The sequence below is a fragment of the Vicugna pacos genome, chromosome 3 (genome assembly GCF_048564905.1).
Source record: "Vicugna pacos chromosome 3, VicPac4, whole genome shotgun sequence".
Lineage (NCBI taxonomy): Eukaryota > Metazoa > Chordata > Mammalia > Artiodactyla > Camelidae > Vicugna > Vicugna pacos.
Genome location: NC_132989.1, coordinates 110,881,690 through 110,901,171, shown reverse-complemented (window position 1 = coordinate 110,901,171; position 19,482 = coordinate 110,881,690). Strand labels below are relative to the sequence as shown.

The window sequence follows — 19,482 nt, the reverse complement described above, 5'->3', positions numbered from 1 at the left end:
TAGTCTTGATCAGCAGAGGTCCTATCTTTTGCTTTATACGTCTCTAAATACACTTATATTTCTTGACCTAAACTGCAATATAATAAATGGTGTCTATGTAGATATAGATTTACCCTAATTTGTAAAATTGCCCACCAAACTAGTCCAGAAAGAAAGATGACAGAAAAGATAACACAACAGTGAAATATGATTTGGCCGTGAAAAAAAAAAAAGAGAAATCCTGCTACTTGTGACAGCATGGATGGACCTTGAGTACGTTGGGTGAAGTAAGTCAGACAAAGACAAATACTATATGACAGCCCTTGAATGTGGAATCTTTAAAAAAAAAAAAAAACCTTGAAAAAAACAGAAAGTGGAATGGTAGTTAATCAGCGGCTGGGGGTGGGGCAATGGGAGAGATGTTATACCTATTCACAACTAATAGTTAAATAAGTTCTAGAGTTCTAATCTATGCTACAGTGATTACAGATTAAAAACTATATTATAAATGTTAAATTTGCTAACAGACTGGATCTCAATTGTTCCCACCACTAAAAGAAATGATACATGAGATAGAGTTACTAGCCAATGTTACAATGGTGATTATGTTGCCATATAAATGTATCAAATAATACGCTGCACATCTTAAAGTTACATAATGTTAAACATAAATTATATCTCTATAAAAAATTAAGATTAAAAACAGATATGCAATAGTCTTTTAAATTTTGAAGCTTTAATCAAAGACAAACTTTAACGTGTCTCTGATTTAACTCTAAAGTCAAATCAATGCAGTACGAGAGGAGGGAATTAACAGAAACCTGACTTCTTCCCAGCTCTCCAATCACTTTCTCTGTCTTCTCTGCAGCCTTATCTTCTCCTGGACCATTGGTCAAACACTTCCTTGCCCTCTTCTTGTCTCGCACTGCACTGCCTCTCTGAATAGATCCAGATTCATCTGCCTACTGGGCTTCTCTGCTTGGATGCATCAAGGGAACCCCAGACACAGTCTGTGAAATATCAAACTCATGCCCTAAATCAAGCTCATAGTCTTTGCACCTTGTCATGCCACCTGATTCCCTTCCAATATTCCCTGTCTCAGTGACAAGCACCATCATCCACCTAGATCTCTCAACAAGAAAGCTGGAGTTCATCCTTAGCTCGCCCCCATTTCTCTACCATGTTCTCTCCATCGTCAAAGTCTACCCAGTTTTCCTCCTGTCTCGTCAATCTTTTCTCCCCTCTCCAGCTTCGCTTCCTGCCACCTCATCTGACCATCATTATCTCTTGCCTGGGATATTTGTATAACCTCCCAATTGGTCTTCCCAGCATTGCCCCATGGCCTCCTCCAGTCCTTCCTCCTCACAGCGACCAGAGTGATCATCACAAAATGAAATACCATGTCATCCCCTGCTCAAAATGCATCTCCCAGATGGCCTCCTACTGCTCCAAAGACTGAAATCAATGGCATGTTCTAGCCCCACTCCATCTCCCCATCCTTAGCTGTCTCCTTTCTCCCCGCTTTCCATGCCTCAGCCACCCTGGCCTTCTGGTGCCCCAAATACCTCAGAACCTTCACACATGTTGTTCCATCTGCCTGACATTGTCTTTTTTGTACTTTCCAAGCCCCTCATCACCTCCCCACACAAGCACACTGTCTTTGCCCAGCAGTCATGCACACACACCCCAGTCTCCCTAACCTTCATTGCTCTCCCCTGACCCCTAGACAGGTCCAGCCCCATTATCAGAGGCCCTCATGGAGCAGCATACTTCCACTTCAGTGGTCAATGGCATTTACCGCAGCTTGTAACTCTACCTTTATTTGTATAATTATTTAATTATATGCAGGAATGCATTCTTATATCCCCAGCACTTAACACAGAACCTGTCTCCTAAACATTGTTGAAGGAATTAATAGCTGAATGTCAGGAAAGGAGTTTTAATTGTCCTAGCATGATTCGCTGCTCCAACAGTCCACAATGTAGGAATACTACCAAATACATCCCACGGAACCTTCTAATTTCCCACCACATTGTACCCTCCATCAGTGTACCTCTATTTCCTCTTTGTATTTCAGAAGCGGTGCCTCCATGATATTTCTTAACTTAAAAGTTTCATTCCCCACATCTAAACTGTGCCCAGTGAGAGCAGCTATCCTTTTCCAGTGCCTCTCCATCATGGCCTTACTGGCCATGTGCTCCAGCAATGGGCAGCACTCGCTGAAGTCATCAATGGTCTTCTTCAAATCCAAAAAAGCCTGCCAGTCCTTCAAGGCCCGGGGTAGCTTCCTACATCTGCAAAGAAAAGCCAATATGTAGGGAACTATGTTCAATACCTTGCAGTAACGTTTAATAAAAAAGAATATGAAAATGAATATATGTATGTTTATGCACAACTGGGACATTGTGCTGAAACCAGAAATTGACACATCATAACTAACTGTATGTACTTCAGTAAAAAAAAAAGAAAAGCCAGTGCGAAAGATCATTTGAATATAAGCCCAGATGTCTGCAGTCCAAGACTGACTGACTGCACTTCTATCAAAAATAGTCGCTTTGAATACCTATCACATTTGTAAATCTCATGACTCAGAGAATAGCTGTTTATAATATACTTTCGCATTATAGAACATTGCTCCTTCCAATCAGGAATGATTTTTTTTCAATTCCCTCATAAAAATTAACTACATAAAAGGCATTATTTGAAAGGACAGGGGTACTTCCCAATTCAACTCAATTCTACAAACACATATTGAGACCCTACTAAGTACAAAGCACAGCACAGTGTACTAGGCTGTCAACTGAAAAACACAACAAATGACCCTCCATTTTCTTTGGGTTCAACACTTAAAGGATGTAGAAAAATCACAGGGTTCTTGCTTTTATTCCAGGAAATCATCTAACACAAACTTCAAATGTTTGGTAACTGTAATATAAATAGAGATCAGCTCCCTCTAAGCTGCAGAAAAGCCCCTGACAAGATTCATCCAGGTTTAAAGGATGTGCTTGTCTCACCAGGTACACACAAGGGTAATTAATAAATAGTGTTTGACAAGGGTGATGTCAACGGACAAGAGCAATGCAGTACGTTGTGCTTTTGAAACATCTGAGTGAAAAAAGAACTTGACAGCCTATCAAAGAGGAAAGCATTTGAGGTTCAAGAGCTCTGGGCATGCTAAACACTTAATTTCTCACCTGTTCTGGAACTCTAAAAGTTCACTGTTGATTTTTTCAATATTCACTTCTGACCAAAGGATATCGTGATAGCTATCTACAGTTTCTATGACGCTGTTGTACAGAGTGTATACTTTCTGTAGAAGATTTAGTTGCTTCTTGATTTCGAGAAGCTGGGGATACTGTGTAACTGGCAAGCCAAAAAGCTCCTCTCCCCCAGTATAGGTGAGGTATTTCCGATAGATATTATCAAACTGATTCTAATAAAAATACAAGTGAAAACTCATCAGAAATGATTCACACATGAATAAACATACAAATAAAAAAAAAGATTGGCAAATGATGCATGATCTCTGAGCACAGGTAAGTAAGAACACTAAATGAGTATATTTAATTACATAGAAACCAATTCTAATTATAACCATACCAAATCATATTTTTTTAATGTAACTACATACTATATTCCACAATGGGCTTCTCTATATTAAGGGGAAAAATGTATGTGTTTAAAATACATTAAGGTTTTGGTTGTATGGAAGGTCAAAAAAACTAAAAAGGTCACCTGGAACATGATAAGCCTGTCACTGGCTTCCTGGGGTTTCAAGCCGCTTGCCATTGGCCCATTCTGAAACAACACGTTAAAATAAACATAAAATAAATGAAGTGTTTGCATACAAATTTCATGAGCTCAAAGTATTTGGATATCAAACTTAGTTCTCATGTATGTCATGTACATGATAGGAAACTTAGTTTTTTATTTATAGAAAAGGACTCAGGAAAGTGACTCATTTGGAAATATTTTCAAGGCCAAAAAAAGCCAAGTTAATGCCACAACTTCCATATGTGAAGAAATTTTGAAAATTAAACATATTAGGGGACACAGGCAAAGAAGGGTCAATAACTATTCTGTAGGAAGCACACACAATGTCTGGTTTTGACCTAAAACACTAATGCCAGATACCTCACAGAGTTCACCACTCTAATCTTTTTGTAAAGTGGCCTGTAATATTAACATTACAATCAGGTTTTCCTACAATAGACCATCTTAAATATCTGGATTTCTGTGCTTCTTTATCCGTGAAGTTGGTGCATGAATCCAGTCTCCTAACTTCATTCACTTTGTGGTTTGTATGCTACTAGTTAATATACACAAATTTTACCCTATAGGCTACATATTTCCTTTCTGTAAAACATTATAATTGGCTGGAAATGGTGTCCTTACACAACATATTCCGTGTAGAAAATTCTGCACTGAAACTTATATATGTATGATTAAAATATGAACTCCATCTGACTTGGCCACTTTTGCATTTTCAGCACCAAGGGCAGTTCTAAGTATTTTCTGAACTAATGGGTGCTCTGGGAAGGATGATCACTACAACCCTATACGAATAGTATTTGTCCACACAAATCTAGAAAGCTACCCCACAACTTCAGTAAGAGACCAATGATACAATATAAACAGTACTTTTAAATTTTCATTTTACTGTTAAGTGTCTCTGGATGAAATCTAAGGGGGAAAAGGATTGTGAAAGGGAACTATCTTTGCTCTCATGAAAATAAAATTTCCATTCCTAGCGGATTTCATTAAATTTGACATATAATCTTGAAACCACAACTACATTTTGCATGCTATATTCACTCTTCCCCCAAATTACACACAGGGACAGCTCAAGTCATACCAAATCGTAGTCCAGATAGAACTGGTGACAGTCTTGGAGGAAGACCTGCACGGTACTAACAAGTTCTTTCCTGAAACTGGGCTGCAGTGAGACTAATTCATTCTGAACTTCACTGGCACGTGCCAGAAGCTTCTCCCAAGTGTAACGCAGAGTATCGACTTTGTCCATCTCTTCCTTTGTTATCAGAAGCCCACATTTGTTAAGTAGGGCATAGGACTCCTATCAAAAAAAAAAAAGGAAAATTTAATTTCTGCCAGTCAGATGCATATTAAAGCATTAGAATGGAAAAGCTCAGCATGACAAGGAAACTGCCCAGAGACTTATAGTTACTCTACTTGCAAACTTGGAAAAGCTTAAGTGAGTAACTGGGTCACTAAGCTTCAGTGTCCTCATCTGTAAAATGGGAAAATTTGCTGACTGTGTCACAGGATTTTCTTGAATATTGAAAAATATCACTTAAAATGCATTTTGAAAACTGTAAATCAGTATCCAAACAAAAAGCCTTTTTACTTAGGCTCCTAAAATGTATTTGAAGACTGCAAAATTAAATCAAGTCAATGAAAAACATCCAACAATTTAACCGCTAATTTTAGAATAACAAAATAAACCAGGTTTTAACTCCATTCCATTTCACTTTGTTGGTAAAAGACTCCCACAGTAAGACATAAGAGGGCATACTTGAATCAGAGCCTGGGCCAAGTCATTGCCCTCAGGATGCAAAATCCTGGCCTAGTCTCTTGCCTAGAAGATGAAAATGAGGTAAAGTTTGGTTTTCATGAGAAAGGATTTTTCCTAAGAATCTCTGGTCTCTTCTCCCACCATTGCTCTTCCCCATAGACACTGAATGAATATGTGATTATTAAAGTAATGTGCAACATTAATCAAATGGTGTAACGTATTTGACCCTCAGTTTCCTTGTGTGTAAGTTGTAGCAAGGATTAAACGAGTTAAGATAGGTAAACCCATGAATGGACACTGTCAGTGCCCCATCCAGGTCCTGTTTACCAGCTGGTATTTACATCCCCAACTGTTGGGTGTGCTGGCTTAGGGATCAAGCTGCCTTCTTCCCCTTGAAAACTGTCCTCAGCCGATAGGGGCCTCCTCATGGGGAGATTATAGTCAGTGACCAACTGATATGGGGAAATAAAGGACAGTCCCCCTTGCCAAGGTGGCATCAACTGTGTGGTGTAAGTCATGCTCCAGAAACCCGTATGGGAATAAGTGGAAGTTAGTCTACCGCTAAGATCACACCCTCCCTTTGCTTCCTCCCACCCCTGACCTCGTCCTTTCCTGTTGTGCTCCCTCCATTGCTCCCATGTCATCAATAAATCGCTCGTACAGAAATCCTCATCTTAGGCTCTGCTTTTAGGGCCCTTAGATGCCATGGAAAGGACTAGAACTGAGGCACCCTATAAAGTTAGGTATTAGCATTACTAAAATTGTTCTTCTTAGGTTTAGCATCTATTTGTAACTCCAGTCCAGACCTAGTCAATATTTCAGCTAATAGTACCCAACAAATGTAGACATTTCTATAGAGCAAACAGTTATCACTTACCTCGATAGGTCCCACTTGAAAGTCAATGGGGATCTGCTGCTCCCTAATTTCCTTCAGTGCCGCCATAGCAATTCGAATATCATCAAGGTCTTTAATTGGCCGACTCAGTTTCTTATTGAATTCTTCAACAAGTGTAAAAATGTTTTCCATCTCACTTCTGTATTTTTTGTTACAGTGACGGCCAATGACAAACATCCAGGCCTTCGTCTCAGCAGTCAAGGTGAACTTCAAGTCGGCTGTAAAACCCAAGTGCCCACAGTTCAGTTTGAAAAACTTGAACTGGTATGAGGAGACACAGTGCCACTGTTCACCAATAGTAAATACTTTGCAGGCTGATAGCCCTCTAACACCTGAAAGCTCAAACTGGAAAAAAAGTTAGTTTTTCCTAAATATTATATATTCATTCACTTTATCAAGCTTGTTTTGCCGCAGTTCAGAACTCATTTCAAAATGCCAAAAAATATTAAAAAAGTACATTATCAAAACTTTTGGGGATAAGCCTCAAATGTTTGTTATTGTTATTTCTTAAAGAAAGGTTTTTTTTTTAAAAAGGGTACATTTTAATTCTAAATATAGATTCATCCCTCCTCTGAATTAGCACTTATTTCAAGGTTTAGCAGCAAAGTGTTCAAAATAGTCCAGAATAAATAATTATGTGGAAGGGACTTAAAAACAAATCTACAAATTGGTCTTAAATCTTGAGCCTCATAAAAGGAAAGTCAATCTTGAAGAGAGTTAGAACTCTCCGGAATGCTAATCTAGGTAGAGGGACAGAACAACACTGCTGGATTTTTATGACTGTCTGGAGGAAGATGAACCAACCTGTGCACAGAGCAAGGGCACCCACACAGATGTATTCGGGCTCTGCATTAATTTCCTGCTCTAGTTTTCGGAAGTAGAGAATCTGGGATTCAAATTCAGAAAGCAAGGGGTTTTTCATAATAAATGTCATAACTGTTTCTTCTTTCTCCTTTTGCCAAATGTGGTTGTAGCGTTTGAAGCAATCCATGGATGTAATAACTTCCTAGAATACAAATAAGAGATTTGTGTAGAGAATCAGAAATGACACCATGACATATGTGAATACCTGTCAACTGCTGGTGGTTCCCAGGGATTTATTAAAATGTCTCATTTAGTGACCTGTGTGACTAGTTGAAAATGCCACAGAACTGGAACTAGATACAATCGTGTGAACAGTAACCCAGGATTATTAACAAATGAAACTGCTACTGGCCCTAGCCAAAAAGAGAGGGGGACAGGTTCTAGGGGGGAAAAAGAGAGAGAGAGAATCCATGAAATCTCCTGTGGACAGGGCCCTGTGGACTGGAGCTGGACCTCAGGTCAAAAAACCACAGTTCACGATCATGCCACAGAGCGGGTGGTGCTGAGAGGAAAAAATGCTCTGAGGTGTCTCTTCCCTCACTCAGAGCTCCTCTAAGACTCTCATTGGTTGAATCTGCTGGAAGCCTCAAAGGAAACCTATTGACTTGCTCCCTAAATTCAGAGGGTGGAGATTAGATCTAGAGGGGCAAACAGAATATATTCAACATCAAACCCCACTGAAAGATTGTGTGGAATTACATAACATGTACATATATTGGCTAAGGATTGGCATCCATACAATATTAAATCAGCCCATCCAGAAACATTGTATATATTTCTAAATCTTCCCATTCCTATTTTTTAAATTATTTGTTCTGTTTTAGAGAAATCTTCACAAAGACCCCACAAATTTCTGATTATGTATGTTCCTAGATATTTTTCTATGATGTTGCTACTGTAAAAAGGATCTTTTCCCACTATTCTTATAACTTTATGGATAGCATATAAGTTTTCTTAAAACACTGGTTTTTAGCGAACATCCTATTTGCTACAAAGTGTGCTCCCGTAGGATGAACTGGTTCTCTCACAACTGGCAAATAGGGAATGATGTCAATCTGATGGGAAGGTCGCATTATCAAAAGCTATTTGTCCCAGCACTTTGTTCTGTACCCACTAAAGCAGCAAGTCCTACAGGGGCACAATTCTTTTTGCCACTTTTTTCTTTCGGGTCAATTTGGTCACTAATTTGTTTTGAAAATGTTTTCTGAACAGTTAGACTTGATCTTTGTATATTTTATCCATAACTCAGCATTTTCAACTCTTTCTTATACCACCTTCTACTAAGTTTCTTTCACCTTTTGATAGTAAAGTTCTATACTGATTATAACATCATTAACAAGTTAATATTTTACTCTGATTGGTATTGTTTTTGTTACTACTCTGGTTACGAAATTTCCAAAGTTTGGCATGTCTGTCTCACAGCCTTTTTTCTCATAATCCATGTTATATTAAGTGTGCAACTTTGCAAAACAGGCTTTTCAGGAATATATTTATTGTATTACAGCAGAAATGCCTACAGTTACCTTTGAACTGACTTTTAACTTTCACTGGGCCATGTTTTTTTTCAGGTTAGCAGCCGTGGATTATTTGGTACATAATCATATCATCTAAAAATAATTAAAATTTGTCTTCTCATTTCTAATGTTTATACTTCATGGTAATCAACTTTTCTCTTGGCTTATGTTATCATTTCAGAATTACTTCTGCATGAGAAAAATATCTTTAAACTGAAGTAGAGTTTAAAAAAATACCATTTAAAAAAAATAGAGCATCACCAACAGCACTCTAAATGGTCGAATTACTTAAAGCAAATTTCACCAACCTGTACTAAGGCAAGGAGTAACTTTACTCCAACGCCCCACATGCAGCTAAAATGTCCCTCAGAACCTCAGAACTGAGATGTCTCACTCATTAAAATGCAGAAAACTAAGCCTGTCACCACTTGTCCCAGCCACAACTGATCCCCTGCCTTGGGCTGAGAGCTTGACAAGCACACTCAGAATGCACTGCAACAGCATGTAGACATATTCACAATTGTATGATGGTTTGGAGAATGAATTGCAGATTATCAAAGACTCCTGAATATGGGTAGAAATTCCCAGACCCTGAGCTCTTTCAACACCCAATAGTTTATAATATTAAGAACATACCCTAACTAGATAAGTTTTAGACTTTCATTTATTTTATCTAAAAGTGTCTGTCTTTATTAAATTGGAACTTATGAAAGCATAGGTAACCTAGTGTCTAAAGGAAAAATTACATGAACTACATATGTAGGGCTGCTCTACTTAAGTTATTTTAATTGCCAAGGCTATTTTGAGTGTTTGGTCCAGCCCATCGCGTCAAGCCAGGCAGTGTTATAAGTCGATGGCCAGCCTATGAACGTGCTGAATGTAGGTCAGATTTACATTCTTTTTTTTTTAATTGAAGTATTGTTGATTTACAAAGTATTGTTGATTTACAATGTGTTAGTTTCTGGTGTACAACAAACTGAATATATACATATATATATATATTATTTTTCAGATTCTTTTCCATTATGGTCTATTACAAGATACTGAATATAGTTCTCTATGCTATGCAGTAGGACTTCATTGTTTATTTTAGATATAGTAGTTCATATCTTCTTACCCCAAACTCCTCATTTATCCCTTCCCCCTTTCTTCTTTGGTAACCATAAGTTTGTTTTCTATGTCTGTGAGTCTATTTTTGTTCCATAAATAAGCTCATTTGTGTCACATTTTAGATTCCACAATATAAGTGATACCATGTGATATTTGTCTTTTTCTTTCTGACTCATTTCACTTAGTATGATAATCTCTAGGTCCATCCATGTTGCTGCAAATGGCATTAATTTGTTCTTTTTTATGGCTGAGTAGTATTCCATTGTGTGTGTGTGTGTGTGTGTGTGTGTGTGTGTGTGTGTGTGTAGATATATATATATATGACATATTTTTTATTTATACATCTATCAATGGATATTTAGATGGCTTCCATGTCTTGGTTATTGCAAATAGTGCTGTTATGAACATTGGGGTATGTGTATCTTTTCAAATAACAGTTTTCTCCAGATATACGCCCAAGAGTAGGATTGCTGGATCATATGGTAACTCTATTTTTAATTTTTTAAGCAACCTCCATACTGTTTTCCATGGTTGTTCCACCAATTTACATTCCACAGAAAATGTAGGAGGGTTCCGTTTTCTCCACACCTTCTCCAACATATATTATTTGTAGATTTTTTTAATGGTGGCCATTCTGACAGGTGTGAGGTGATACATCACTGTAGTTTTGATTTGCATTTCTCTAATAATTAGCAAAGTTGAGCACCTTTTCATGTGCCTGTTGGCCATCTGTATGTCTTCTTTGAAGAAATGTCTATGTAGGTCTTCTGTCCATCTTTTGATTGGGTTTTTGTTTTTTGTTATTGAGTTGTATGAGCTGTGGTCAGGTTTACATTCTGATCCAATCAGCTGTGGCCAGAGGAAAGGGGCTAGGATCAGAGGATATTCTGTGGTTGAGGAAGAATCATTCAGAAGGGTTTATGGCTGTGGTGGCCATGTCTAGCACTATGGCCAAGTATGCATATATTCTTCCAGAAACAGTTTGGCCATCCTATCAGTGTGAAAAAGGTCTTTCAAGTTATTCTAAGTGCCAACCCTTTCTATTATTTTAAGGAAGACGTAAGATCCATACATCTCCTCCATATGATATAAAGGCAAATGGAACAAAAATGACACAGATTTGTTGCCAGTAGTATATTGATTTCAACTACTGTCTTACTCTTAGGTTTTCATAATAGTGGCTGCTTTATATTCAGAGGAAAGAATGGACTTTATTATTGATTTATTTTATTGTATTTTCTGATTACTGAGACACTTGAAAACATATTTGAATGTTTATTATCATCAGAGACTACTCTACTTACCTTTATCATTTAGAACAGAGCTTGATAAACTAAGCACTAGACAGACATTTATTAAATTGAATTATGTGAACACTTATCCTAGGGCAAAATTAAATGCAGGACCTTCAATACATTAAGAAAGGAAAATTGAAAATGCATAAATGCAAAAGCTTCCAGCCCCCTTAGGAACACATTAAAACTAAACTTAACATTTCCTCACATGGTGACAGCAAAGGCAGCTTTTCAAAACACTTGCAAACAAATGAAACTCATTCTATCAAAACTGAGTAACAGAAAAGATAGATGTATTTACTGAGTAGTAACTGTGCCCTCAACACTGAGAAACAGTTTTAAAGAGTCAGCAGGTTTTAGTGGCCATGTGAATGTAGATTTTTTCTTATGTAGAAATTGACTTCATGATTTTGAACCTTTTTGACCACAAAAACAGAAAAATAATTGAGAGAAAAGCAAGTTGTAAGAAAAAATTAATTTGAGTTTATATCCAAGTCCAGTAAAAGTTTGTGTTGATAATATTAATATTTTTAATATTCTCAGTATTATATCCACATGACTATACAGATAAATTTTCATCTGATAGTTTATAAGATTTGCCTGACTACACAAATATGAAAAATTGAGTGTAAATCTTATTCTATTTCAAATGATACAAGTCAGCTTTAGCATCACTGACTCTTTGAAGGTGGATTACCGTACCAGTCCAGTTTGTGGTTTGACATATCAATTTTTTAACAGATTTATTTATACTATGTAACTACATAAATAGTTTAAAGGCACTCAACAGAAGACAATATAAAACACAAAAATAACAGTTCTCTTTCCCCTTGCAATCTAGAATAAAAAATCTTTAGTTAAACAAACATTTGCTGGGCACATACGAGATTCCGTAAGCTGCTCTCTGGAGGCAGAGTGGGTAAGACCCAGGATCCATGGAGGACGAGCTTTTCCACTCAACTTCACACAGACACATGTTGTACAGCACAGAGCCCTGGCTAAGAACCCTCTTGGCATACCTTTTTGGTGGAGTTGATGATTGTGCTAAGCACAGAGACTAATTTTACAATCTCTTTGTTTTCAGACACATTCTTATAGTAGTTCCTGGCTTGCACAGGAATGGGTAAGTTTACAGATGCTACCTCAAAGGTATCTAAAAGCAAAAAAAAAAAGAAAAGAAAGAAAAGACAAAAACATTTATATCAACAGCACAGGGCACATGCTTTTAAAAGGTGAGGGGATTTCTGTAACAGTAAAGTAAGGACCCCAGAAAATCTTTATAAAAGCAATTGAAAACACTGGGGAAATTTGTCAATATCAGTTTTTGAAGGACTCTGGAAATTAACCAAAGCTTCCAACACTTCAAGGAGTGTTTGTTTCCTCAAGAAAAAATTTGGGGAATTTTGGTAACAACAGTGAGTTTTATGAGGTTTTGAACTTGTTCTACGCCCACTGCCCGCTGGCTGTGTGGTGGCCCTGAGAAACAGGAGTGCTTGGAGAACCACTGTGGCTGTGAAAACCGCACAGCAGCCTAGCAGCCGCCAGAGGGGCCAGCCTGGGTTTACAGCGCCTCAAGACGTCCCATAGAATTCACCATTTGACTTTCTGGAAACTCCCTGGGAAAGTCCCAGTCAAAGACTTTATCTGTATTTGACCTGAGAAAAATCCCTGTCCCCAAGGCGATTGTCAGACAATAATCAGAACAAAACAGAAACAGACTCAGAGACAGAGAAGAAATTCATGACTGCCAGAGGGTATGTGGGTAGGGGGTGGGCAAAATAGATAAAAGGGATTCAGATGTACAAACCTCCAGTCACAGGATATAGTGTACTGCATAAGGAACAGAGTCAATAATGTCGTAATCCCTCTGTATGGCAACAGATGGTAACCAGACGCAGAGTGGTGATCATTTCATAACGTCAAAAATATCAAGTCACTGTGTTGTACACCTGAAACTAACATTGCAAGTCAACTACACTTCAATTAAAAAAAAAAAAAGACCTGGGGGAGAGGAGTGTATAGCTCAGTGGTAGAGTGTGTGCTTAGCATGGGTTCAATCCCCAGCACCTCCACTACAGAAAATAATATAAAGTAATTTTTTAATGTTTTTAAAAAGATCAGTGACAATTAACTTCACAGCTGCCTGAGGCAATGATATATCAGTTGAGGCAAACGAGAGGTTTGGGGAATGAGATGTCCACAAAAGGCACTGTGAGACCCTGACATGTTCCCAGGGCTCTAGAAGGTCATGCTTCTGTACACAGTTGTGCACATGCCCAGGAAAGACCCAAAAATGCCCTAGTCTTTCACTCTGGCTGAACTGAGGTCTTGCCCAGACAGTAAATAAAGGCTAGGGCAGCGATGAAAACTTCTCGAGCTTTCAGGTGCTCCAATGCACACACAAATCCCTAGGCAAAGGGTGGAAGACTTACTGGTTCAAAGCATTAAAGGAAATTTCTGTGCAATCATAGTTAACTGTTAAACTAACCAAGCAGAGACCTCACTGGTGCACTCCACAGGGAGGACGAATTTTACAGAATTAGTCCAGGGAAGTCAATAAAGAAACAAACAGTAACAACAGCAGATCCTGGGGAAAAGAATCGGATTTCAGAGTTGCCACATTATACTCTTTAAAGTATTAAGTTTTTAACAAAAATAAAAACTGTGAGACAAGCAAAGATACAGAAGGGTGGTAACCACACACAAAACCAAAAATAGCCAACAGAAACTGTACATGAGAAAGCCCACTAATGGAATTACTAGACAAAAAACTTTTGATTGACTTTCGATCAACTTTTAGTTGACTAACAATATTATATTAGATTCAGATGTACAACATAGTGACTCAGATTTCTTACAGATTATATTCTATTTTAAAGTTACTATAAAATATTGGCTATATTCCCTGGTCTGTATAGATCCTTGTAGTTTATTTATTTATTTTGTACATAGTAGTTTGTATCTCTTAATCCATACCCCTATCTTGCCTCTTCCCTCTTTCCTCTTTCCACTGGTAACTACTAGCTTGTTCCGTATCATCTGTAAGTCTGTTTCTGTTTTGCTATATTCTTTCATTTGTTTTATTTTTTAGATTCCACATATAAGTGATGACATATGGTATTTGGCTTTCTCTGTCTGACTTATTTCACTAAGCAAATTACCCTCCAGGTCCATCCATCTTGTTGCCAATGACAAAATTTCATTTTTTTATGGCTGAGTATTGCATTGTACATATATGCCACATCTTCTTAACTCAGTGGTCTGTGGGCACGTGGGTTGCTTTCTGGCTATTGTAAACAGTGCTGCTATGAACACTGGGGTCCAGGTATTTTTTGAATTAGTGTTCATTTTTCCAGATATATACCCAGGAGTGGAAATGCTGGGTCATACAGTAGCTCTATTTTCAATTTTTTGAGGAACCTCTGTACTGTTTTCCACAGTGGCTGTATGAGTTTACACTCCCGCCAACAGGGTAAGAAAGTTCATTACTCTACATCCTTGCTAACATTTGTTATTTACATTATTGATTGTTTCTTTGTTTTTGTTTTTGTTTTTGTTTTTGTTTTTGTTTCGGATGATGGCCATTCTAACAGGTGTGAGATGATATCTCATTACAGTTTTAATTTGCATTTCTCTGATAATTAGCAATGTTGAGCATCTTTTCACATGCCTGCTGTCTTCTTTGGAAAAATGTCTGTTTAGGTCTTCTGATCATTTTTTAATCTGGCTGGGTTTTTTTGACATTGAGTTGTATGTACTATTTATGTATTTGGGATATTAACCCCTTCTTGGTCATATCATTTCCAAATATTTTCTCCCATTCAGTAGATTGTCTTTTTGTTTTGTTGATGGTTTCCTTTGCTAATGGGTGCATCATTACAAAAATAAACTCAAAACGGATTAAAGAGCTACAAGTAAGACCAGGAACCACAAAACTCTAGAAGAAAACATAGGCAGAACACTCCTTGAGATAAGTCACAGCAATGTCTTTTTGGATCTGTTGCCTAATGCAAAGGAAACAAGGAAAAACAAAGAAATGGGGCCTAAATAAACTTAGGCAAAAATTTTAAATCAGCTATTAAGGCATGTTCAAAGGACTACAGAAAACCCTATCCAAGGAATTAAAAGAAAGTATGAGAAGTATGTCTCACAAAATAGAGACAATCAATAATGAGATAGAAATAGAGAAGCAAATCAAATACAAATTCTCAAGTTGAGAAGAACAATAAATGTAATGAAAGTTCATTTGCAGGGCTCAACAGATTTTAGCTTTTAGAAGAAAGAATCAGTGATCTTGAAGATAAATTTCTTAAAATAGAAGGTGAGGTTACTGATTAGAGACATTTCTTATTTTGTAGTATCTGTGTTCAAGATTATAAATTTCCCTCTAAGCTCTGTTCTAACTGCATTTCATAAGTTTCGGCATTTTGTGATTGTCTTTGCACTTATCCTATAACTATTACCTAATCTCCTTTGTGATTTCTTCTTTTTCTGATTGGTTATTTAAGAGTGTGTTATTTAATTTGTATGTACTTGTGAATTTCCCAAATCACCTGTTACTGATTTTTAATTTTATTTCACTGTGTTTGGAAGGTATACTTTGTATTATTTCAGTCCTTTTAAATCTCATTTCAATACTTCTCAGACTGACTTATGAAATGTCCAGAATTGGCAAATCCATCAAGACAGAAACTGAATTAGTGGTTGTCAGAGGTTGAGGGGAGGAAATGGAGATTGACTGCTAATCAGTACAGGGTTTCTTTGGGGGAATTACTAAAAACCACTGAATTCTACACTTTAAAAGAGTGAATTTTATATTATCTAAATTGTTTTCACATTTTTTTATTGAGTTATAGTCATTTTACAATGTTGTGTCAAATTCCAATGTAGAGCACAATTTTCAGTTATAGATGAACATACATATATTCATTGTCACTTTTTTTTCACTGTGAGCTTATATTACCTAAATTATATCTCAAAGCTGTTATTTTCAGAAAGTGCAGCTTACTTCCTTTTTTTAACTCTCTTTTGTCATGACAAAAATACATGAACAATTTTTCATTTAACATTTTTCCTCTCAATTTAAGATATAATTCATGATTGAATATATTTTGAGGTTAGAAAATTCTGAATTTTAAACTATTCCAAGAAGTTAAGAAATGTTCCCAAATAATATAAAAATTAAAATTAACATAATAACATATGATTTTTATCTTAAATAAATAATGTAATTTCTGGATAAAGTTGTTTTAAACTGTTTTCATCTTCCTCAGTAACAGATTATCTTAAAGAAGAACTTGTTTCAGTTTCTTCCTCATGGTTAGTTTACTTAACATCCCAAGGGATATGAGCGCTAATTGACAGTTACACAAGCTCTGCTGTTTGCACAGTTGATTTAAAAGAAGTTTGTAGTTGGGGGAGGGTATAGCTCATGTGGTAGAGCACTTGCTTAGCATGCATGAGGTCCTGGGTTCAATCCCCAGTACCTCCTCTAAAATAAATAAACCTAGTTACCTTCCCCCTCAACATAAAATAATTAAGTAACAAATAAAACATAAAGCTAAAAAAAAAAGAAGATATTTGTAGGACTATCATTAGCAACTTGGATGTCCTATGCTCCTTAATATTATAAAATATAAATGAAAACCATGAGATATACAGCAAAAAAATCACAGCATGTTAGCAAAACAGGATGCATATTGAGTCAAAATACAAAAATATCTCTCAAATGTTAGGGAATATTCATTGTGATGATGACAAGTTTCTCTTTACATTGTGAAACAAAAATCCGTCTTGTCCCCCAGTCCATCACCCCCATTACACTGGACAGTGATGCAGCCACAACAGTCGCCAATATATTACTTACAATGATGATACTAAAATACCTGAATCTTTATATACATTACTTACAATGATGATATTAAAATACCTGAATCTTTATATTTTATAAACTTAAAATTGGCCCACAAATTAATATTCTGATCTAATCTGATTTGAGAATTGCATGGAGGGAAAATACATCTTAGCTCAAAAAGTGTTGATTGACAATGACTAGTTAGAAAGGACTAAAACAGCACTTACCTTGAGGTTCATTTTCTCCCATCTCAACATCAGAATCACTGTCTTCATTATTCTGCAAAGCAGCCACCTTCCTTTCATGCATCTTTTTCTACAATGCAAAAGGATATTTTTCATCTGCATCCGATGTATAAAAGCAGCAGCTTCCACATGAAATGATTCCTTCATCCCACACCCACCTTGGACAACAGCTCACTGCTCCACTGTCTAACCCCCTTGGTGACAGTGACGATGCACTCCACGGCTTTGTTCAGCGTCTGCTGTATGTCTTCCAGGGTGGGGGCCATGGCGATGTTGGGAATGGTCAGGGTGATGCTTGCCCGGAAAATGGGCAGACAGTTCTGCTTCGTTTTAGAGGCACTGTTACTGTCTGAGTTAACACAAAATAGGGAAGATTTAATTTTTTTATTTAAAATGGGATTTATTTCGTTTTTAATCAGAAAAGTTAAAGCATCTAGAACAATACATAATAGGTATATCATTGGACAATATGTATTTGTTGAATGGATGAATGAAATGAATGAATAGAAACTAATGGAGTATCTAGTTTTACTCAACATAACAGAACAGTTCAGGGAAACCCAAGTCATTTTCTGCTGATTACCATCTACAGGTACACTCTCCAGAAAGGAAACGCACTGTGCAAAGCCAGGCCTAAATATATATACTCTTATCTAAAATATTGAAGATGACACCATCCAAATAACAGGATACCAACAAATCAAATGTAGAATGAAGAACATGGACAACCGTCAGAACAAGCGTAAGTCAGAACAAATAGCCAGTCTGGAATTTCAAATAACACATGCCTTTCCTACCACTGTGAGTATATCCAAACTGGGGGCAGTTAGAGTGGAGAAGAAATAAAGTGTGATTCACCATTTACATCTAAGAGGCTTTTAAAGTTGGATATAGGTACAAATATAGACATATAAACGTGGCTATCTGTGTGTTTAACTATACATACATAGCTGGAGATACTTGTAATATAAAAAGTTGGGAAAGACACGTAACGATATTCAGCATATCAACCAACAGTTGCTAAGTTCTAATATGATCCCTAAGTCAAAGGACTACCCTCCATTCCGAAGTGAAAGGAAACATAATAAACTATGCCATCGAACAAAAAATTATTTTAATGTTTCCACTTCTATTCATCCACTTTTAATTAAATATTAGAGACACTTTCCCTAAAACGCCAATATTCAAAATAAATAAAAAGGTTTTATTGCCCTATTATTTTTTCAATTTTAATTATTTACCATTACTTTTTTTATATTTTTAATTTAAAATTTAATTTCACCATGTCTCTAGGTTTGATGGATTTCTATGGCCCACCTGGGAAACACAACACCTATTTCTGAAGGATGCTGAGGGAAAGATGATTGTATTGAGAATGAGGAAACCAGCCGGCAAGTACTAAACTGACACGAAAATAGTTTTAAAAAAAAATACTCCTTTGGAGTTCACAGCATTAATAAGATGCTTCTCATTTTATAAGACTGGCGAATAATCTAATAGTTTAACAATGAAATTATCTTTCTATATATCTTCTTTTTAAAGTATGTCTGTTTTCTTTTACTAATTAAAATAATTCATTTCACGTGTTTTCACCTTATTACAAAAAGATTAAATGGGATGCCAACTATTATGTTGTTAGCAAAAGCTAATCGATTTTAAGCAAATTACTTAACCTCCCTGGACTCCAGCCTTCTCCGTTTTAAATGAGAGTAATGATAGTATCTACTTTGTAGAATTGTTGGGATAACTCGAGTTCATAATATATAAACTTACAAGGAGGCACTCAATAAATGGTGAGGTTTTTAATTGTGTAAATTTAACAGGAACACATGCGTACACGCACACACAGATACACACACGCACGCAGATACCACACACAACCAGCAACCACGCCTGGCCAGCCAGGAGGCAAACTGTGTGGAATCATCACCCAGGAAGTTCATCGAGTTGGAGGCATGAACTCGCTTGCGAATGGCCTCTAGCGTATTCCTTGTAACTTTCAGAAGCGCTTCCGTGTTTTGGTGATTGAAATGAGAGAGCAACTCGAGGGCTCCTTCCTGCAACACCTCAGTCTCTCTCTTCTTCCTCATGATTGTTGTCAAAGGGAGGGGGCCTGCCCCGGCATTAAGGGACGATGTCAAGGAGTCCGAATTTCCTTCTTCTCTTTTTGCTGTTACAAAATGAGAGAAATTG

General features: G+C 36.9%; 1 protein-coding gene across 1 annotated transcript in view; it reads right to left on the bottom strand.

Annotated features, from left to right (window-relative positions):
- The window catches only part of DNAH5 (dynein axonemal heavy chain 5), a 234,944-nt gene that overhangs the window by 128,704 nt on the left and 86,758 nt on the right, over positions 1–19,482 (bottom strand). The window contains exons 19-28 of the mRNA XM_072958846.1: positions 19,220–19,459; positions 17,448–17,638; positions 17,272–17,359; positions 12,210–12,343; positions 7,212–7,413; positions 6,390–6,625; positions 4,835–5,053; positions 3,715–3,777; positions 3,174–3,412; positions 2,033–2,273 (exon numbers count right to left, since the gene is read on the bottom strand). Of these exons, the coding sequence (XP_072814947.1) occupies positions 2,033–2,273; positions 3,174–3,412; positions 3,715–3,777; positions 4,835–5,053; positions 6,390–6,625; positions 7,212–7,413; positions 12,210–12,343; positions 17,272–17,359; positions 17,448–17,638; positions 19,220–19,459 (1,853 nt within the window). The remainder of the gene's footprint in view (positions 1–2,032; positions 2,274–3,173; positions 3,413–3,714; positions 3,778–4,834; positions 5,054–6,389; positions 6,626–7,211; positions 7,414–12,209; positions 12,344–17,271; positions 17,360–17,447; positions 17,639–19,219; positions 19,460–19,482) is intronic.